A 23,661-nucleotide genomic window follows, 5' to 3' on the forward strand; every position below is an offset into this window, starting at 1 on the left:
AGTACTGCACTACAAAGTACAGTGGAATATGTTTCATTTAGTGGGCAATCAATGAGTGAGTGTATAATGTATTACGCTGTCTCTATAAAGCCATAATCATATTATCTAGCTTAGCACAATGTTTTAAAACCAAAAATAAATAAATAAGTACCTTGAAATTGCTTAGCTAGTGGCTTTAAATGTATAATATTTTGTGTTGCTTATTATCTAAAATCCGAATTATACAAATGATACATTGTGCTTGCACTAGCTATTTGCTACTAAATGCTAACTTAAATTAGCAAACCCTTTGCTGTAGCCTCAATCTGAGCATACAATCATCTGAGTGGGACCAACACACCATCAGGATGAACAGAATCAGCTTTCTGGCATCAACTTTCTCATTTAACACTTGGCAAGAAAGCAAATTTGTGTATTAACCTAAAAGTAAAAATAATACAAGGTTGGAGCTCCTGTGACTTTCTCAAAGTAATAATGACTGAAAGGTAATACATCACAAAATACTCAATACAGATATAATTAAATATAAAATTTAATTGATCAAAATAAAAGTCAAGCATTTGTATTTGTCACACGCCCTTCCTGTCAATATTTTTTAATTTTCTCCTCATTTAATTGTTTTTATTAATCAAATCATTATCCATCTCACTGGCATTTCAGTCCCTAGTCTTAAGCTATATCTATAGATAAAAGCATCTCTAATTTGGATCCAAACCATTCAACATGGTGAGGTAACGATATTCCTACACTGTGACTTTATTTGTGCCATATCCAAGGACACAGGAAGGATTTTACACATCATTGCCGACTTTATTCACCCTCTTGTCACTGAAAACCTTACCTCGTTGTTCCATATTCAGCCCTCTCCCCTAAAAGGAATAAGCACACACAGAGAGAGGCTAAATTAGAACACACTAGTTTTACAATCACAGAAGTTAGCAGCACGGTTGAGTGCTGGCTGACTATACATGGCTGGCAGATGGAGAAGGAAAGGGGTGTTATGAGAAAACGGGCATCTATTCAGTCAGGCTGAATGGGGTGAACGCCATGGTTGAATCTGACTCACCGCCAGGCAGCGGTCATTCAACGGTCGCCCTAGAAACAGCACAAGAGCCCCAGAAGGGGACTAGGCTGCAGACTAGCTCTGTGAAAGTGAAAATGTATCCAGAGGCAACAAGAGTGGGAGCTGATTTGTACAGTATTATGATTTCATGATATGTGCACCACATTAGCACACTCACACGCACGTTTCAGTATAGCAAACAAATTAAGGCCTCGCTTTGATCAGTCAGTCAGAAATGTTTGTTCAAGGATCATGTCATGTGTAAAGCAGCTTCCAGCACAATCCTTCTTTATGTCAAACACATAATTCCAACCTTAAAGCATACGCTAGCAAGAGTCTGATGATCACCATGACATCATGACATCAAATATACTTTTCTTCTCTCTTCTGGATGAGTTTAACACATATTTAATATCATGAATATGTAAGGAAAGCATGGGAAGAAATATCCTTTCAATGCTATACTAGTAATCCATGGTTTGAGATGACCTGCTTTTAGGTCGTGCAGTTTTCAGGATGCCATGAGAACTACAACTTTACTGCATAATATCATTTATAATAATATAAGTAATATAATAAGTAATATAAATTGGTGTTTTGTTTTGATCAATATTTAATTATCTGATTTCTAAAAGAATCTGTGTACAGCAGACACAACTGTGATATATGGGAGTCTGAAAACTTTTAATATTCCCAACAAAACAAAATTATTTAACACATGTTTGTGATTCCAAAGTAGCAACATTGTGACATTAAAAGACACAGACCCTTACTGACCCTTTGGCTTCATTATTTTAACAGCTCTCGGGTCTTAAATTTGTATAACAGTGCTTGTTATCATGGACTGCAGGGTTTTTGTTCTCTTAATATAGCTCTGAATGATATCATTTTGTATCGTATTTTCTAAAAGCATGGGGTAGGCTACATACAAACTGAATTACTGATATTTCGATATCACTGATATTATGTTTTTTTTTTAAATTACTTCCTTTGGTTAAATTGGCTGTATAGTGTTGTTACATATTTGCCTAACAAGTGAAAGAGCTCTGGTTCAATCCCAGGAGGAGACACAAATTCCTTTGGGGTTGCATCAGGATGGGCATCTGGTGTAAAAAATGTGCCAAATCAAACATGCAGAGTTACCTGCTATGGTGACATCTTGTAAATAAGGGAGCTGCTGAAAGTAGCTCTACTTCCTTTGGATAAAAACAGCTATAATAGATTTTCTATATGTGCTTCTATATATCAAGGTACTAATATACTCTAGAGATACTTGCTTTCTTGGCAGTTACTTTAATATAGAACTTTCTACACCGCTAAACACAGCGCGACAACATTTTAATAAGTCTCACCTTCTCCTAGCGTCTGCTTCAGAAGGTCATGCTTAGCCTGCAGTTTGACAATGAGATTACTGCCATTCAAGTACTCCTTGTATTTCTATTGATAAGAAAGACAAAAAGACAATTAGTGCTATTTCTAGACATTCTTTTTGTTGTACTGTGCACATTTACACCACGCTGCAATTTCTTTGTTCATTTGTCCAACTACTCACAGTAAAGTAGAAGCCCTCAGTCTCTTGTTGATTGGCTCGTCTTTTGGCGATGTTTGCCTTGCTCATGTAAGAGTCAGATGAGGCTGATTTCACAGACTCTGTGGATTGGCTGTGTTGGAAAGCCTCTGAAACATCAAAGTCCTCCACAGTAAGCATATCATGGAGGGTCTGCAAGGTGGCGTCAAGAGTCTTCCTCACCTGAAACACATATAGATGTAAACTTTAGTTGTCATTTCAGCATTAATCACAACATGAATATATTTGTTTAAATACAATTATATTAAAAAAAGATAGCAAACTGGTCATTTGTACACATAAAATAATAAAAGAATATTTGTACCACTGGGCATATTTTCATTAGTCTTCTCAGTGTCTCGAACAAACTGTGGTGTAAACACGGCAGCTCAGATTATACTGCTGCAGGCTATTTGCACCGTAGTTAGACTGACAGAGTGAACAATAGAGTAATTAGCTTGCTAGCTTGATGCATCACGACATGAAAGATTAACTATGTGCCTTCCATGTGAGGCAGACAGGAAGGGAGCGTGGATTTCCTTATTCATGACAGACAGCCACTGACACATACACACACCCTGGTGACCTTTAAACATGTCTGTGTGAGTCACAGTGGCCTTGGTGACCATGCTGGGGGTGGCCCCCATTGGAAGCAGGAGACTGGATGAGATACGACCCCACATATCAGTGTCAGATGTAATGAATGAATATGAATGCATAGTGACAGCTCTGGAGAGTGGCTGGCTGTTGTTACATGTTTGTAGTGGAGGGTGTTGGTGGCCCGCATTATTAAACACAACACAGTAAATGAAGGTATGAAAGTGCCTCCTGTGCCATGATGATGAGTGATAGACTAATCGGAGGGATGGGTTCTGTTTTTCCTAAAGGAATAGTTTTGTGAAAAATTATTTTGTTTGCTAAAAAAGATGAATGAAAACACAGATATATTACTTTCATGCCTGCTATGCAGATTTTATGGATTGGGCATCATTGACCACTTGCAAAAAACAGTATTGGTATTTCTTTCTCTATAACCTTTAGTTTCACCTTACCCTTCTCTGTCCCAGCACCAACATTTACCAGCTACACTTTTGTAAATGGTTGCTTTTTAATGTGCCTAGAGTTCTAACAGGCTGGGGAAAAAAGCTTTTTCTTACTATTCACTTGGACATGGAATAATTTACAGAAAGATCAGACGAGGTCTCCCTTGGAAAAGAGATTTGATCTAAATGGGGTTTTCCTGGTTGAATAAAGGTAAAAGAAACAATAATAACAGATTGATTTCAGTGATTTCAGTATTCAGTGGATGATATTGATCAAAGCTAGCTAAACTAAGCTAACTACCTAATGACTGATTAGTAGCTGGTTAGCTTATAGCTTCAGATGTAAGGGAAAGTGTGAGAGTGTTTGCAAAAATTATGAAGTATAAAACTAAATGTAACACATCAATCTAACAGCAATAAAGACTCTTTCTCAAGGACTCTGGTGTCTTAGCGTGTTGTTTTAAAGACTCTTGCATTTAGAGCAGCAGATATGTGTTTTTTTTCCCCTGTTCTTCTACATTTAGTCGATGGTTTGAATGATAACAACTTCACTTCCTTGCACAGTATTTTGCATTAATACACTGATGGTGCAACCTCTATATTCAAACTCAGCAACTCAGACTACTATGTTAACAGCTTCCCCTATGAGACCCTATACAGGATTCAGGATCTAACTTCACTATCACTGATAATCACTTGCATACATTTCTCATTTGTATTTATGTACACCTTTGTACATAAAGACTCTTTCTCAAAAGACTCTGGTATCTGTGTAACATTATCTCGATGAAACATCAGGATATACTACAGGAAAATATTGACCTTAGAGAATAGAGAAAATAATACAGATGCTGCTTCACATATCAAAGGCCAAATATGAACTGAGCTTGAGTATGGATAAGGCCATCTAAAACGTATACCTGAGCACATCAGTGAGCTTGTTTTGCTTTAAAATGAGCTGCTCACCTCTTCATTTTCTATTTTTAGTGTGGCCAGACGTGATTGCAGCTGGTGGTAGCGCATCAAGAGTTCTGTCTGGACAGGCTGCTGTGCACTCACTTGACACACCTGGGATTAAGAAATAAAGGGATATTTCCGAAAGTGACTTAACACAGTGCAAAATAAACATAGCAAGAATAAAGACCTTCAAAGAAAGCCTTTGTAAATCATTACCCTCCCTGTTGACTCACCTCATCTCCCATGTGTGGCTGATAGTCAAAGCATGCAGGAGGACAGAAGATCTGGCAATGTGTGTCCATAAACTTCAGCTTGTCTCCTCTGGTGTCCATGGCATCCACTGCTCCCTCCAATAAGTCCAACCCTTCGTGCCGAGAAGTTTCTAGACTATATTCTGCAGAAAGGTAGGTTCTCAAGGTGCGTGCTAAGCTTGCATGGTACCCTAAGTCGCAACACTGGGGACAAAAAAACAAAGCATAGTAATTACAGATCCAAAAACAAACTTAACCTGAATAAAAATGCACTCTGACAAAAAGAGAGTATTTCCATTTCCATCCATATTTCCATTCTTGGCTCTGACTTACATCTATCATGTCTGAGACATCGTGGATGTAGTATTTGGCCACCAGGGCATTAGTAGCTGCCAGATTGAGAAGATAGTCATTCCGGGCCTTTGTGCATTTCATCTTGTTTTCAGAGTACTTGGCTTGTCTCTGGGGGTGTAAAAGGAAGAGCGAGAGTCCCATCAAGGGAGGAAGCAAAATGGTTTCCTAATGTACTCTAAGAATGCATTATACATTAAACAGTTTTATCTTCTCTATAATCTGTCAGTATGCATGTATAAAATAGTTGGATTTACTTGGACACTTCAATTACAAATGCATTTACAGCTTGTTTGCAGTCGAATAGATAGAGTGTATTGGGAGTAATGTGCATGACATAAATCCCCATCATACATGGGCTAAAAACAGACCTTCTCCTTCAGTTTCTCCATCTTCTTTACAGAACTTCGACGCTGTGGACGATCATCGTAGCCATAACGCAGGCCAATGTCATTAGCCTTGCCAATGTGCTTCTCCTCCTGCTTTTCTGCCTCCTTCAGTTTGCTCTCAGCACTGAGACTCTCAGTGTGGTACATGTGGTACGTCTTCATCACCTGCAAGAATACACAGCAAGTATAAAGGACATCACAGTTAAACGAGCAAGGAAACTGATAAGTATGATGAAGAAAAGCAATATCCTCAAATTTTGGTACAGGATCCTTGTTATTTAGATCATCAGATTATTTTACTTTGTAACCTAAAGATTCTGCAACCTTACAGAAAAAAACTCAAAGATCCGACAGTACGTAGAAAAAACTTCAGTCTGAACCAGGCTAAGTTAAGGAGAAAGAAATAAGAGAAAGAAAAACCGTAGGGAGACACCCTGTGGTTTGTTCTTTAGGACAAAGAATCAACTACAGGACTGAAAACACACTAAGTGGCCAGCAAAAACGGGCCGAAACACCACGTAATCTGAATTTTAAAATCCAATGAGAATGACAAATGTGACTTTGAACTTGACCTTCAACACAAATTTGATGAAGACCTGTGAGATGATCACTGTGTGCAGGCTCCACTAAAATATGACCAATATTCTGTAGTTAGGAGGAAGAAAGATTCTTGTGAATTATTAACGGACAGACAGAAGAGAGACGCCTCGCCACGGCATGAGGTCATTAGATTTTGGCTAAATAAACTAAGAATTTTATGAACCTTTCTTATTAATTTTATAACCAGATCATCATGACTTAATAAACACAGCAGCTGCTTAGAAAGATACCAATAAGACGCCGGAGTACTTTTGTTCATCACACAAGTAAACATTAGTGAGTGTAGCATACTCATCATTCTCATGGGACTGTCATATTTTCATTGACATTTTCTAACTCAGCTGGAGTGTCCAGTACATTTGTCTGATGTCTCCACACTGTCTGAATAGCCTAACCACAGAATAGCAAGACAAATTAAATATCCCAGCAAAGTAAAGTAAGACAGTCGTGGTACTTTTACAAAAACAATCTCTGTTTTCAGATAAATGTTTTATGGTTTTATCAAAAAAGCCACATGTAAATGTTTAACTAGTAAACCTGAATCAACAGCACAGTCGCACAACATCTGCTTCACCATCACTGATTCTCAAGTTCTGGTTTCCTAGCAACCCCGTCTGCAACGGACGTGCAAAGGACAGTGAGATCGATCAGCAGGGGAGGAAGGAGGTTACAAAGTGACAGTGAGCAACCTCCTCTGCTACAGATGAAACAAAAAACTCCTCAATTTTTGCAAAAACTCAGCAGCTGACCAAAACCAGGGACCTGCTCCCTGACAACATTTGCTTATTTAAGATGCAAATGATAAAATAACCACACAATGATTATATTTTCTCTTAAACTCTACACTTTTCTCAATTATAAAGTTGAGCAGACTCCTGCTATTCCTTATGCTGTGTGTGGGAGCTGCAGACAGGCATTTAATAATGCATGAATCAGAGGGAGGAAAAATCAATATCAGTATAGCAGTAATATAACATGCACGGTACAATGTTACATGTGAGAACTATTCTCATGTGGTTTATACGATTTCAGTAATCCAGATTCAAATCCATTTGTGATGTGCTGCATACACATCATTTTGCAATGTGCACATGTGCTTAGCTTTCTTACTAGGTCATTTTTTTCCCTTTTGCCACCAACTCTTTTTTTTTTATTTAGTAATTTTGTAAATTACTAACAATTTGCGAAACTAACTGTAGAAAAAAAAAATCCACAATTGACCTATTTTCTGCTCATCTTCGCTTTTTGCTCCTTTATCATAAATGAATCAAATCACAGGGTTGTCAAACTTTGCTGCAATTATGTTTAGCCAGTTTTACAGGACCACGATAAAGGATTAATCACCTGCACAATTAAGCTGACAACAACTAGGATGCCAAGAGAAAGGATTCAACGTGCAAGCAGCCAAGAGTGGAGTTTTATACATCCTGCAAAAGAAATGACGCTCGGTCATGAAATAAATCAAATTTACAGTGAAAAGTAGTGCAAATCTATAAGAGCATGTTGTTGTTTCTCATCTTATTTGCAATGGAATGTTTTAAGACCTTTAAAACACAATTTGGTGACTGCTCTGTTTAATCACTGAAATGAAAAACAATGAATTGTGGATGTGACGAGGGAAAAATTAATCCACGAGGGTATTCTGTTTCACAGCATGCTATTGTCCTGCTTGCCAAAATACACTTTCATCGTAGTCTTAATTACATCTAGTCTGTTTATGCTTGTAAATTGTTTTTTCGTTTATACTATGAATCATATTAGCCATTGAGCAGTAAGTAAAGATAAGGATATCACCGAGCAATTAGAGCCAGAAGAATGCATTCTGGCGAGTCTGCTGTACTGTCCCACATGCAGCCAGTGATACGCCTCAGTTCCTTTTCTTTTGCCAAATGAAGATGCAGTGCAGATAAACGCAGATGTTTTGTGTCTGCACCACTGCACAAACCTTTGCTGTGTGTTTACTAGTATGCATATGCACACATTTCTATATGCAGTATGTGGTTATAACAGTCCACCGAGAGTGACAACTGTTAACATATGAGGCAAGCAGAGGTGTCAGATTACATGTAACATTAGCTGAAAACATTACAGAAGCTCATTTTGCTGTAAGCACAGTGCACCTCTGTAGCACAGACTGCTGAGTCTGCTTGAAGCACAGCTAGGAGCAGGAACACTGTCTCCTTCAACTCATGTAGCAATTCACAGCAGGAGGAAGAATGCAAATTTTATCCTTCCATGACCTCAGGAGAGGGAAGAAATGACCTGTTACAGGCTGCTCTGCTGAAAAGGCACATCTGCTCTGTGTGGTGTCAAACCCACAGGTTGCAGGTTTAGGTATTTAAAAAAAGCCTGGCTTTAAGATTGACATCCCATAGGCTTTCAACACAAGCAACAGCAACTCACCGTGTACAGTTCATTGGTGACTTTCACTAACTCTTCATGCATCTGTACGCCGATGTCTTTACTCTGTAAAAAAAGAAAAACAGGAGACAGCTTTGTAGAGGAAAATAATACCACATTTAAAGGACAAATGAAGACAAGTATTCAAACATCTAAGAACAAGAACTGGGTTAGTTAACAGAACTGCTTTCCCACATGTGAGACACTTGAAAGCTGTGTGCCAGTTTTATTTTGTATGTGATGGATGTCAGCAGTATTGAAATGCTATCATTACGCTGCACCAGAAAAGATACAATGCCCAAAGTGCAAATGCAGACTAAAATAGAACAGCGCAGTAACTGCAGAGCATTTCCCATTGAGCGGAGTCGCAGTTTCCGTTTGGTTTTAAAGGATGAGAGCCTATGATGAATTGGACATGTCCCACAAAAGGGTTATAACCTAAGACGGGGAATGATGCCAGTGGAGAGTGAGCCTAGAAATCCGTTTGAGGTGATACGGAGTTCTAGTGCTCAGCTCAACCAATCCTGTTTTTGTTTTGTTTTTTGTCACCTCTCAGGGACTACTTTGTCAAAACAGCAACCTTGCAATTTCACATGTGACAGGCATTAGACTTTAGCACATTCAGTACATTTAGTCTTTGTTTAAAAAGATGCCAGAGTTGATTCATTTCCCTCCCCCCATGTGTCATTTATTAACATCAAGACTGCAGCTGAACCAGGATACTGGAGTATAACAGGATTATTGTTCAGGAGAACTTTACCTGAATTTGAGCTAACATTTTGAAAAAGAAAAAAAAAAGATTTTCTGCAGGCAGTTAGTGTTTTTCCTAGCATGGGTTACAGGCCATCCCATTCTCATCAGGGCTCCCATCAAGATACTGCAGAGCCCCCTAGAAGGCATAAATTAATCTAAACTCCTGCTGCTGTCAAATGATATGATACTGATATAAAATCCCTAAGGTGGTTGGGGGTGCTTTTCCACATGCACTCTGCTACTCTCATGCAAAGCATATGTTATGTATACTCTTATATGTAACAGTATAAAGCATATATAGTATACTAAAGCATATATATAGTATATATAGTTTCAGACATATGTTTGAAAGACAAAATTTTGGATAAATGAAAGAAAGTTACAGTTGTGGTCAGAAGTTTACATAAAGTTAATATAGCATGAGTGTCAAGCTAAGTTTTGGCTTTAATGATTTCTTTGAACTGTTGTTTTTTCCAGGGTGGAATGATTGAACAGCATAAATCTTTACTGACTTTGGGTGGATGAGATTGAAATTATTTTTGAATATTCTCTAATCCTCCCACGATACATACACCCCCACTAATATTTGGTTAAATGTTCCTTAGCAACTTGCACCTCAACCAGACACTTTTGCTAGCCATCCAGAAGCTTCTGGCACAATTTCGGCTGAATGTTTGATCGCTCTTCTTGGCAGAAGGTGGTGGAGTCCATTCAAATTAGTTGGTTTCCTGGCACCAACCCACAAATCATTTCACAAATTCTCAACGGGGTTGAGGTTGGGGCTTTGGGAAGACCATTCCAGAAGGTTAATGTTAGCCTCCTCTATCCTTTCTAAAAACCTGTCCTGATGTGTTCGGGATCATTGTCCTGATGGAACAACTGTGCCCAAGTTTCAACCATCTGATAGCTGTTGATTTTAGGTGAAGGTGAAGAATTTGTAGAGCTAGTCCTCCATTATTCTAAACATCGTGAGCAATGCACTAGTATCACTGTAGTACACTAAAGTACATTTACTTGGTTACACTAAAAGTAAGAGAAGACAAAGGAAATTTTTTTTGTTTGTTCCTTTGTTTTTTTTTTATGGGCTATAATGCAGTGGTTTTACTGATCAAACCATTCGAGATCAAAATGGGAAATACCTGACCCGTACACTAAAATGAGTTTGACATCCCTAACTGATATTTTCATGCCCTTCCCCTAATTAGATTTTTTTATATATTTTTTATATATTAATTATATTTTTACATATTACCTGTCATGACATTTGAGCAGATGAAATGTGTGTGTTAGTTACTGTCAGGGGAGCATGACCTCATTCATTTAATTCTGATTCTGACCTTTTTGAAAAGTCTGATGACATCTTCACCCACATGCGCCAAACGGACAATGACGTTGTTGTTGTAGATGTCGCTGAGTGTGGCGTGGTCTTTGCTCTCGCGTCGGGTTTGATCCAAGACCAAATACCAGCAGTTCACAGTGGAGAGGAGATTTTGATCTTTCCTGAAACAGCGAGAGAAATACTTTGTTAATGAATGAAAGGCCTTCAGGAAATGTAAACCAAATGGGATAAAGGCTAACAAGAAAACTAAAGAGGACACCTAAGAGAACGTATATGTATGGTCACGACTTTCTTACACCACCCAACATTCATTTTAATCCTAGCTTATTTACTATTTGGTGCCGCCTGTGGGCTTCACATATCAGAGATCAAGCGGTCACAGCTCATGTGGGGGGAATCAGCAAGTAAAGGCAGCATACGCACTTGTTGACACACAAACTCAGAAGGCATGCTGGCTGCCTCCTTGCTTAAGAGGACATGTGAGTTTAATTATCATTACACCAAAGATTTAATGGAGGTATTTTTCTTCTCATTTTGTCTTTAGAGAACACTTTAGCATGACAGCGTATACAAATGCTCTGTGACACTGCTGGATGCACACAGTAAAAATAAAACATTTTTTGCTATCAGCCAATAGCTGACCTGTGCTGCGAATCAGACCAAATTGAATTGTGAAAGGAGAACAGTGAATTTGGGATGAATTAATTTCACAGTTTGCATTTCTTTGGGGATGTGAAAAAGACAATCAGACCACAGAATTCTTTTTGCCACACAACCTGAGCAAAAGGAAGAGTTTGGACATTTAGGCTAAGATCACCATTTTCATAACTTCTAAAAAACACATTATCAACTAAGATGGAAAGCATTAGAAAACTCCCAGTAAATTTAATGTGAAAAGTTCATCTTAATTTAATGGGGAATCTAATGCGTCATGATTATACCAGCATGCCGCAAAGTGTGTCATTAGTAGAAACCAGCACTAAAACCCCAGGTAGCAAAATAAGTGCTTTAAACAACCATGTCTAATAAGATGATGACCTCAGTTTGTATCAGCAATATGCTGCACTAAAATCTACCCTTTGTAGAGTTATAAAGTCATGCTAGTTACAAGTTTTTATACCCCAAGTCAAGTTTTTTAAATAAGAAACCACTGACACGTCGCCCAAGACTGAGCACTGATAAGTTTACACAGTCATTTTAATTTATTCAAATGGGTTCCTGCCCAGTACTATTATTTATCAGTCAAACAGCAAGTTAAAAACCATGTCTCTTAAGACTCTAGCTTTTAAGTAGACTGCACAGAAACCACTCATGCTGAATAAGAGTCACAAATAGTGACTCAAAAAGTGCTAAACATACACATGTGAAAATGTACAGTCATATCGGATGTGTCACATAATCTCTTCGATCTCTTAGTGTTGCATTCTAGATCATTGCTCATTGCTTACTGCGATCACCAAGTAAAGTTAGAAGCCTTACATATCCTTCCATGGCTGAAATCCCATGGCAGTAACATATGCTCTTAATACTGTGTAGCTTCAAAAATATAACTTTTCTTAAAACACAATGTCTGGTTCAGTTGTCTGTGCAATTAGTTCCAGTAAATAACCTCAAATTAAAGATGCTTTTCTTGTGGTGAACCCGCTGCACTTTTTCTGATCCACAACAGCTTCTTCGTTTTCAGTGTGAATCAAAAATACGGAAGTTATTTTTGACTCTAATATTGGTTTTGAAGATCACACTGAAAGAGTAGTCCTGACTTGTTTTCTCTCAACTGCTGCAAAACTTTGATCAGTTTCATCCGTGGAGAATTGTATTTATGCTTTCATTTTCTTTTTGAAGTGAATTATAGCTGTTTTTCTGCCTTGGCGAAGCTCACTCTAATCTTCAGCTAGCGCTCATTTCTGCACTATAACAAAGGAGAAGAAAGGCACTATAGGCCCTCTCCAGCTCCCTCAGTGCATCCAAAACAATGTTGAAATGTAATCTAAGACTGTTCAAAACCTTTTTTGTTGTGCTATTTTTTAAACTCCTAAGTTGTTTCAGTGGGAAAAAATTAACTCTGTCATGCACACGAACTGAACATGAACATGTTTCCATTTTCATTGTCTTTTTTTGTCCAAGGCATAAACACTGCATTGTTTCAGTTCCATTCATAATCAGTATAATACACTGACCAGCCATTTTATAAGGTACACCTTGCTAGTACTGTGTTGAATGTGTCTTTGTGTCTTCGTAACTTCCTCGATTCTTCAAGGCACAGATTCAACGTAGTGCTGGAAAAATTCCTCTGAAATCTTTGGTCCATATTGACATGATATGGAAGAGCGCGATGTCCTGGTGGAAGCAGCCATCAGAAAATGGTAAATGGACTGGTTGTTACATAGTGCTCTTCTACTCTGAACACTCAAGATGCTTTCCCCACCTGCCTCATTCACCCATTCACACAAGCACTTTTTTCTATGCAAGTTCTTCCTATGCACTGAAAAGCAACTTGGGGTTGGTATCTTGCCCAAGGATATTTGGCATGTAGACTGGAGCAGCCAGGGACCGATTAGTAGATGACCCGCACTTCCTCCTGAGCGACAGCATAAAGGGTGCTAAAGGGATATGCCAAAAACCTGACCCTACTATCCCAGTGCCAAAGCCACAATCAAGACTCACTGGTTCATTAGACCAGGCAAGGTTTCTGATCTTACAGTGCTGTGCCAATCTGCATTTATAGATATGCAGATATCTATAAATGCATTTACTGCATTGGCAGTGTGTTTGAGATCATTTTCATCCTGAAAAATGAAGGTGTTGGCACTTTCCAAAATCCAACTGTACATTTCTGCATTAATAATTCCATCAATATTAACAAGCTGAAATGCATGACAGAGTCCACCATGCTTTACTTGTGTTTTTGATGAATGTAGTCACTCACTGTTTACCTCTCTGCTGATCTCTTCTGTGCATACTTACTATGATTTGAACTACTATTCCAATGATCTGTTGCTACTGATTTTCAGTCCAGTACTTATGTAATTAGGCATATATCAGCTGCTCCTACCTGTTTCCCTTTCTTAAGAATGGCATCTTGACAGCCACAAATCCACTGAGAATATTTCTGATGAGGATTCAGTGAACACTAGATGTGTGGTTCTAAAGGTAATTTTGAGTACTGGTCATCAGCTTTTTCTTTTTGCTTTTCTTTTCATCCTGTAACTCTTTGAAAAGAACATGAACAAGCTATCCTTTCCCTATAGGCACTCCTTTCAAGCAGAGCAATTGTTTGATCCAGGACATGGGATGGTGTTGACCTGACTGCCAATGTTTTGCGGTTGGCTGCTCGTCAAGTTTTTAGGACAGTTTATGTGCCATTGTTGTACAACTATAACAAGTACAACAACACTTGTTTCAAGAAACCTTTAGGAGAATGCCACCCTCATATGAATTACAATTTAGTGACAGTGAAACACACAGCGCACCTACTAACTGCTACAAACGACACCAAAAACAGCGTTTTGAAACATAGAACGATTTGAATTTTCTCACAGGTAGCACTTTGGTATAGGAGGTTTTGAAAATGTTCCCAGATGTTCTCCTGATAGCCCTTTCAGTAGCTGCAAATTAAAATATGAAAGGACGACTGATAAGAAAAAAGTGGGCAATAAGTTTTCGCTGTTTGAAATAAACTATCAAAGTGAGAGTGCAGAGCTTGTTCTATGACTCCAACAGAGAGGACCACACAGTATTAATAATGACTGAGACTTCATCCAGTCATTTCAATGGAGTCTTCAAGTAAGGAATCCAGCTTTTGACAGACGGATATAGTGATAACAATATATTATGACAGGGGGAAATCTGGGACAGTGGGATGAGAGAAGCCATGAGAGGGTTTTTCCTAATAGGGGTCTCCCTTTGAGGGTATGCTCCATTTATCAATGTGTCAGTGGTGGAGCTCTCCACCATGATTACGCTTCCTGTCCAATTGGCTGGAGAGGCTGAAAGAGAGCTGGAAAGACCTCTCCTGAATAAACCAACGAGTTAGTTATGCCTGACTTACACAGCTAGGTCACATGAATGGATGCCTATGCTGTAATTTTCTATATTGCTAATCATTGCTATGACAGATAGTCTTTCATTTGTCAAAATAAGTAAAGGCACATTTTTCTGTATTTTTAACTGTTATTCTTAAAATCTAATTTGATTGTTTATTTTTGTTTTTAATTAATTGCTGAATTGCTAAACAAACAAATAATTATAACTGTGATTTTCAGAAAACATAAGTATTCTTTTTTTGGCTTGGACTTCTATAGGAATAAATGGCAATGGGCAGCATACACAACAGAACTACAGATCTTGATCTGAAAGTCAAGAGTCTGTTGCAGGCTGGTTTTAACGGAGAGGAAGTGGCTTCTCAGCATACTGCAGGGTGTGCTTGTTTCATCACCAGTAATCTCCCACATACAAACAGCTTAAGCCAGTTAAGTAAACCCAAGTAAAATAACCCCTATTGTCTGGTTCTTTAGATTTCTAAATGAAGCTGTGATTTATTTTCTGCATCCATTGAGAAAATATGAGTATCTGAGTAGCACCCTGGCATGAAGAAGCTGTTTGAGAATGGAAATAAAATGACAGCCACAGAGAAAAGAAAGGGGGGTGGTGGTAAAGAGTCTGACCTAGTTGGAAAAAACACAGCAGCCTGAGGCCACAAGCTTCCTTGGCCCTGGCTTCATTTCAGGTCATTTCTTCTGCTTTCATCCCCCCTCTGTTTCTTTTTTAAATTTTTCTGTTTATCCCTTCTCTCTTTTTCCTTTGTCTCTGTTTTAACTGTCTGTGTAGCAATCAGCATCAAATATATGGGGGTTGTTTACCAGTCAGACACATGGGATACAAATGTTCCACTGTGTAAAAGTCTTTAGCTGGACTCACTTGAAGTGCTGGTGCTCTCTGGAGGAGCGGATCTTGGAGGAGTAGCGCTCAGCCAGTTTGTCCAGGCCTCTGGAGTACTCAAGCTGGAGCTCGGCCTTTCTGCGGAAGAACTCCTGCAGGTCCTGCAGCAGCTGCAGCCGGGACTCGGACTGCTGCTCCAGACAGCGGAACTGCTCCACCAGCTGGTTACGGATCTCTGCATATCAAAAAGGGAGACTATGTTCAGAATAAATACCGCCTCTCTGGGGGATCAGGCTTGCATGCTGGGCCTTACTTCTGTCTGCCAAACAGGGCTGCAGGTCAAAATTAAACCCACAATCTTTCCACAGTGGATTGAGCAAAGCATGTAAACACAAATATGTAAGGATACAATCAAGCTAGCGCAGGCACTAATAAAAGAGCAAAGTCGTCAAATTGGATAAAACCGGACGTCAAACTGTATTTGTCTGCTGTCTGAGTTTGTGCGTGTGGTGAACGAGGTGGTGGTGTGCATGTGGGGTGGGGGTGGGGGGCCAAATGCTGGGGTAGCACACGTGTATATGAGATGCAAGTCTGATGATTACAGCAGACAGCAGAGAAAATATAAAATAGGTCAGCTTCTCAAAATGCATTGTGCTGAGCGAGCCTTAAGAGAAGTTTGACTTGAGAAAACAAATCATAGGCATTCTTACAATTATAAGATTACTGTGGTTTCTTTTCATGACATCTGGAAAGTCTGATTCTGTTCATTGAAAATGAGAATTAGGGATAAATGTGTTTCAGTCCTTTTTTATAAATACAGCTGGGACAACATTGGATGTTTGATAGAGAAGCAATATTAGTACAAGCTTTAGATTTTTATATTGAGTATGCCGGTCAATTTTCAGGAGGTATTCAGACATGTTTTTCTACTCTAAAACTAATATAATTATTTACCTTCCTGAACTTCTTCTCTGTGGCCATATTTTAATGACTTACCCCCACCACGACCAGACAGTCCCTACTGGTATTCCAACTGGTTATTCCTGAATACCTCTGGGATTTCAGGTAATAAAAACATCAAATAAAACAGTAAAATCCCCTTTACAGTCTTACATTAACACTAAAAAGGAAAACAAATCACATTCAATGTCTTCCACGTACAGTTTATGGCAAGGCTGTCATAAATCCGAAGGTTAAGAGGCTGCTGGCTGTGAACCATATATCATGTCAGGACTGAGGGCTGTGTTTAAATACCCTGCTACTGCCAATGCGCATACAAAAAAGCAGCAAGCATCCATAGGAGTTGGCTAGAACGGATGCTGAAAACAGTAAACAGCTCTTATGTAGCACTTTTATGTTTTGTTAAATCTTAATCATAGCCTCCTTGTAACTATCACTCTGTATTGCAGAATTTTGCTGAGGAAATTTTTAGTGCTGCGTAATTTTGCTGAAAGCAGATAAACAACCATGTTAACTTCCTGCCCAGCCTTCTCCTGCATTATCACAGATCTCTGAGAGAGCAGTAGTTATTTTACCATACACCACGCTGAACTGAATCACTGGTAAATTTACATCTCTGGATTAATCAGTCATAGAACTACAAAGAGGGCAGGGTAAACAACGCTTCTCTTTGTACAAGACAACAAGATACAGCTGAGATGGCTGAAGATTCCACTATGACATTCTGTTACAACCATGCATAAGATCCTGAGCACTGAAAGACACTTTGTATAAATGTATCAATGGAAAAGATTGCTCAGCAGAAGAAAAGGCCATTTGTTAGCATCTAAATGGTGCTCCTGTATCTAGAATAAAAGGTTTTTCTTTTCTTTTTTTTTAATACTCCCCCAAACGACTGTGTGCAAAAAATGTGAATGAGTGAGAGAGAGTGAGAAAATCTGTGTAAATATGTAGTCCCTTGCTATCTGGAGATGTACCCCTCATGGTCCCCACAGTTGCCCAGTTGCCTGGTTACATGCCTCTGGAGGCATTTCAATGAGAGCAGGCCAGTTCCCTGTTCTGACAGTCGCAGCAGTCAGTCTGTTTAGCATAATGGCCAAGGACAAGGGCAACTTACTCTGCTTCGAAATACTCAACAAACAGCCTGTGATGATGAATGAGACAGCAATCGGGTTCAGAACAGAAGGAATGGTTATGTGCTAAAATAGACCACTGAACAGCACAATTTGTGGGCCTCTGTGACTGAAATAATTTTAATCGTATGGGGAGAGTTTAAAAGAGCGAGCAAACAATATAATGAGTTGATGTAAATTGATTTCACTGCACAAATTTATAAAGGAAACATCAAACAGACTTGTGATATTTGCACTTGCTCTCCTGTGAGCATGTTATTTTTAGAACTTAAACTGTTACTAGGGACTGTGCAATACTGCAGTACTTTCGATGAATCATTCAAGCCTTTGCAGTGTAATGCATAATTACACAGAGCTAGCAAGGAGTTCAAGTGAATTATATACATTGAAAAAAGCGTCAAAAGCTCTCTAAATCTGACACTTTTCTATCTTTTCACTGGTGACACAAGAGCCATAAAATACTGAGCCAGACATGCTTCCTCTGCATGTGAACAGTGTGCAGCCAAAGTGAATAAAATGTTCCACACTTAAAGGCTTGTGGAAATTCACTAATAGGACATTTGTAGCTATTCCCCTTCTAAACCATATGGTTAACATCCAGAGACGCAGTGGTAACTTTACCAAGCATTTTCAGCAAAAAATAATTGCTTACAGAGACTTAGATGGTAACCCTTCAGCTTAATTAAATAAAGAGAACTTGTATAATTGCTTGCATCATAGAGGAAGTACAAAGTACGCAGACAGCAAACCCAACCTGAATTTGGGGGCATCTTTGCTTGTTGCCTTGTAGCTCTACAAATTATTTCTAATTTATGGTATCGCAATGGTGTCTATTTGTGTATGCATTTGCTTTCTGAGATGGTGTTTTTAACCAATGCAGACTTGCTCCCCAGCGGTCCTCCAAATCCCAACTGCACAGTGCTTAATGTGCATGATACTGTGCATCAGTTGAATGGAGAAATTATGGGTTAGTGGTGGTAGGTAGTGGTGGTGGTGGCAGCTTCAGACACCCTGTCTACCTGGCTGTGTTAAAAATATGTAACCTAATCAGTCTGTGGGCTCTTGCTTGAGCTGCTGAGGGCTGAATTGAAACTGAGTGTTACAAACAATTAAAGCTGTCTATATTTTTCATACTGTATTTTTTGCACAACTGGTGCAACTGAAGCACAATTGTGGTGTGGTGTGGTAAGAGACAATGTACATAACCGTAATAGCATAAGTACAGCAGAATGCTTTTTGGCTAACACGTGAGCCAGAACAAGGACCAACGTTTGGGGGCAACATCATTCACTATGAATGGATGAAGAGAGAAAAAAAAAGAAAAAATATAGTATGGAAATTATAGATGGTGCCTACAGTGGACACTTTGTTTCTAACACTTGTTTTCACTTCGGCTCTTTGTATGTTAAAACTCTGACCTTCTCTGTTGCTGACCAACAACAGCACGTGCAGGAGTAGCTCACAGACTGGTTGTAACACATTTTTTGTCACTGCCCCCATCTGACAACAAAAACTCTGTGCAGGTAGGTGCAGCTGTGGTTGTGCATTTCGTGCCAATGCACAACCACAGCTGAACCATAATTTCCCCCTATTTGAGCTCCTGCATCACTGCAGGATAAAGGAACAAATATCACATATCACTGGCACCCACATATCCCATTCAAGCTAGCTTAGTACAGTTACTGCGATGGCCAGCAGCAATCTCTGGGGTTAGTTAGCCATGCATGGCTAGTCATACAAAGTCTAACCCAGAGTGACACGTTGACATAATTTGGTACAAATCAAGGTTGTGTTCTGTGGACACGTGTCTTCTTAATGTAATAATAGCTATGGCATGACTCTATAATCTATTTGCTTGAGATTTCATTACTTCTCACAGTTTGTGCAGCCAAAGGCCAAAAAACATCAGAATTCCAAGCAATTTTCACTTTAAACTGGGTAAGAACTCAACTGTCAGCACAGCATTTAATACATGATACCAAAAAACAAGCAACAAAGATGTCGTTTCACTGTCACGATGCTGTGCTGACATTTTGAGACAGCATCATTCTGTGCATTATTTCAAGCTGATGAATACCCAGAAGGGGGTATGTCTGGATGCATATCTGCAGTGAATATGGGGTCAGAAAGAGAGCTTATTCTAACATCTGTGTTGTTACAAATGCATTGTCAGTAAACACAAATGTCACAAGCGTTTCCACTTCATACTACTCTACTCTGCTTTTCATTCTGTAGTAGCATAGCAACAGCACATCTTGCAAAGGTTTTGTATTATGGACTATTACAGCGATTAGTGCATACGACTCCAAACTGATCCAATTGCATTAAAGATAATGGGTTTTAAAACTAGAAGTCCAGAATGACACATGACAGGGGCATCCCCTCATTTAATTGTGCTTTAGTGTCAGATTAGACAGAAGCCTAGAGACACTTCGGGGTACTCAGCTACACACTCTAGAACAACAATATTCAGCTGAATAAGGAAATACTATAAACAGTATAAAGAAAGATTTAATAATAATTACAATTTTATAACACATTTTATGTGATTGGAAACATAAACTCCCACGTAAATTGTAACTGAGACCTGACTGTCTGCTGAAATGTGGCATGTTGAAAAATGCCACAAAGTGCATTAGGCTTGTGTGTTGAACTGCTGTGCAATCAGCAATTCAGCATTATTGGAGGCCAGTGTCAGTGTCAGAATAAAGCTCCCACAGCTCCGAACCGATCCAAGCTCAGTTTGCAAATGAGCTTAAGATGTCAGCTTAAAAGCTTTTCCTGAAATCGAGACGATGGCGCTCTAACAACTGCAGAGCTGATGTGTAGACCGGAGGAAGAGCGTGTGAATACGAGTGCAGGAGACAAACAAACAAACAGAGATAGTGACAAGGAGAAACTCCACCACACCTCTGACTGAAAATGCTTATCATACTCTTCATTCCAGACACATGCTAATAAGCTCTTGACATTTCCATGTAGAACAGCAATGAGGTCTAATGTGTGTATATAACAAGAAGCATTCTGGGTCAAATTTTGGGCTGATGCCAGCATTTAAGATAAGCTCTTAACTGATAACCAGTGCAGACGATTGTGTTTGTTCATTTTGTTTTCCAAAATGTTAATAAACATCCAATAAGTCAGCTGATGTCATAAAGCTGATACATTAGCATATTCCTAGTATATAATGATAATGTCATGAAAATTAATGAGTTTAATGTCTGCTGGGGTCCAGTGTGAAATTAAAACATTCATTTAGTCTTATATCATGATATAAAAAAATTAAATTGCCTATAACAATCATAGTTTAACGTTTCAAACAAAGACGAAATGATGAAAAAAATCAATGCTGGACTTAGTTTAGGTTTAATTCTGGCAAAAAAGGGAGACTGGAGTTTAGGTATAGAAGAAAGTGGTTTTGTGAATATGTGTGACTGGGTAAATGGGGTTAGTATAAGCTTAGCCATTTGCTCCTTTAAGCAAGCCATCCGCTACAGATTTCAAAGAAGTGCTGATTGTCTAATCTAAATCTCATCAAAGTAAGTGTAGAGAGGCCTATATTTACAATATCTGTCCATGCAACCATTTTTTTTCAACTTATCTAATTCTGGGTTGTGGGTGTTGGGCCTATCCAACCTTCATGCGGTGAGAGGCAGGCTACAAGCTGGACAGGTCGTGAGTCAATCTGTCGCACGACTAACACAGAGAAACAGACATCCATTCATGCTCACATTCACACCTATGGTCAATTTAGTATCACAAATTAACCTAACCGCATGCCTGACTTTGGACTGTGGGAGGAAGCCAGAGAATCTGAAGAGAACCCACACAGACACAGGAGAACCTCCACACGCCAAGGCCCCACGCTGGATTTAAATCCAGGACCTTCTTGCTGTGAGGCAAAAGTGCTTAGCTCCGCACTGCCTTGTCGCATAACCAAAATAGTCAAGCTTATTTTGGTGCTGCAGTGACAGAACAATGCCTGCTGCTAGACAATGTACGTGCAATATGACAAGTTAATTAGCTAAAGTATAGCCTATAGTTAATATTTATGAAACCAAACCCAAACTGGAATGTCTTACTAGGTTTGCACATATTTATCTGCCAAGCATTAGTATCTCAGTTCATTTTTGTGTTTTTATTTTTTTTCTCAGTGGACTGATGAACTAGTTGAATGACCTTTCCAGTTCTACCTAGTTTGAAAAATATCAACCTATGGTACAAGGAAGCTGCCCTGTCTTTGCGGTAGCCTTACATAAAACTACTTCCCTGATAGCTGATGCACCAAGCGTTGAGACCTAGTACCGTCTAAAGTTATCTCTAAATGGCTGGGAGGATATCCCACCCATTTACAACCTGCACTGTCTGCTCCAATCCAGCATCAGTGTTCCCGCCTCTCCTCTCTCTCTTTCTCTCTCTGGGTGGTTTAGCCAGTCACATATTTAGTGGCAGACAGTGAAATCCTTTCATGGTTCATAATTCATACAGACAGCATACATTATTTATGGACTTTCTGAACTGTTGGCTGTGTGACCTTCTTGAGCAATCACTCCTTATCCTTACAGTGTGACGGGAAAACTCATAAATATACTCCCTTTAAAGACTAACACCGTATCATTTAATTTTGGCTTTTTACTAGATATATTTACATGTTTAACTAAATACATATGGGGGAAAATCTCAGGTTACCTGATTGGTAGAACTATAAAAAAAGAAAAAAAAAACTAAAACAAAAAAACAAAACAAATAAAACAGCTTCACTTTTAAACAAATTATGACGGTCTAATAGCTGGCACATATGTATGCAGACTAGGCATGCCACAACCCTGACACTCATCTCAACACAACGCAACACAGATACCGGTTAACCCAAGGTAATTTCAAGTAATAACCTCACCCCAGATGGACAACTGGAGTTAACGCTTGAATGCATGAACTAAAAGACGTTTTTTTCTGGTGAAAACAAATGACTCGCACACAACTATAAAATCTGTCCCAGCCCACAAGACTGCATACTGAAGCCAAATAAAGCTTGTGGTAAAGTTACGCAATTGTGCCTACACACAGACAATAACAATACGCTCGGGCCTGCGCGTTACCAACCTTTCACTTGGGTCTCATATTCGGCAATAATCTCTTTGTCCTTCTTGACTTTCGCCTGAGATGACATTTTTGGGGAGAACAGATTGTGCAATCCTCAGGCAGGAATCTCAGTAGCCACGATGCAGCGTTAGCCCTTGTGCAGTCCTCTCCATATAGTACAGCAACAATCAGACGTGAATCATCGCCCGCTTGACACACACAACTTCGGAGATTAAACGCACTTGAGGTTCTGCGATGTTGCTGCGCTGCGTTCAGGGCGACGTCGATCTAAAAGTGGATAATTATTCTCTTGGTCCCCAGCCCCTCCTCTTCAGCAACACTCCTCAGTGAATCGCAAAGCGGTCCCCTTTTTTAATTTACATTTCATAAAGCCTCGGCTAGGAAACCTACTAGTCCCAGTGATAATAGCACAGAGCGCCTTCTGCACGTCCAGACTGCCCTTTTTCACCCTTTCTCGCTCTCTCTGCAAGTTCAATGCTGCAGCAAAAAAGGCTGAATGGATGTGAAAGTCAACGCGAGGCTCCTCCTCCTCCAGCTCCCTCCCTTCTTCCCTCACCACTTTTCTTTTCATGGATGATTTAAGATTCCTCCTGTGTGTGAACCGAAAAGCCTTTGCCAATAACAGAGAAGATGTCTGGAGCTGAGGGGAATATTGTTTGTGGATGATCGGGATTTAGCTGATCTGTTTCGAGAACATCAGCGGCGTAAACCTGACTGCAGAGCACAGGAACAGAGGGAGTAGCGTGGATTAATCAGATGCGATTATATTTAAACCAATTTACTTATAGCTCCGGTGGTGAACAAAGATTTGTCATTACAAATATTCTTAGTCTAAACATTAAGGAAAATACACGTTATATACACAATGTATGCA

At 39.3% G+C, this 23,661-nt stretch overlaps 1 protein-coding gene across 4 annotated transcripts in view; it reads right to left on the reverse strand.

Moving 5' to 3' along the window:
• LOC120715473 (SLIT-ROBO Rho GTPase-activating protein 3-like) overlaps positions 1-23,302 on the reverse strand; it is a 36,987-nt gene extending 13,685 nt beyond the window's left edge. For 2 of the 4 annotated variants that reach the window (XR_005691642.1, XM_040002507.1), the window contains exons 1-11: positions 22,788-23,302; positions 15,631-15,826; positions 10,712-10,874; positions 8,625-8,687; positions 5,604-5,786; positions 5,215-5,343; positions 4,864-5,085; positions 4,640-4,741; positions 2,616-2,813; positions 2,416-2,500; positions 842-869 (exon numbers count right to left, since the gene is read on the reverse strand). Coding sequence is in view for 3 of the 4 variants with exons in the window: in XM_040002507.1 (XP_039858441.1) it covers positions 842-869; positions 2,416-2,500; positions 2,616-2,813; positions 4,640-4,741; positions 4,864-5,085; positions 5,215-5,343; positions 5,604-5,786; positions 8,625-8,687; positions 10,712-10,874; positions 15,631-15,826; positions 22,788-22,854 (1,436 nt within the window). In the remaining variant the exon portion in view is untranslated. The remainder of the gene's footprint in view (positions 1-841; positions 870-2,415; positions 2,501-2,615; positions 2,814-4,639; positions 4,742-4,863; positions 5,086-5,214; positions 5,344-5,603; positions 5,787-8,624; positions 8,688-10,711; positions 10,875-15,630; positions 15,827-22,787) is intronic. The other 2 variants (XM_040002493.1, XM_040002484.1) reach the window with 1 other exon arrangement.
• Between the last annotated feature and the right edge of the window lie 359 nt (positions 23,303-23,661).

This window comes from Simochromis diagramma, unplaced genomic scaffold (assembly GCF_900408965.1).
Source record: "Simochromis diagramma unplaced genomic scaffold, fSimDia1.1 OVJJ01000320.1, whole genome shotgun sequence".
Lineage (NCBI taxonomy): Eukaryota > Metazoa > Chordata > Actinopteri > Cichliformes > Cichlidae > Simochromis > Simochromis diagramma.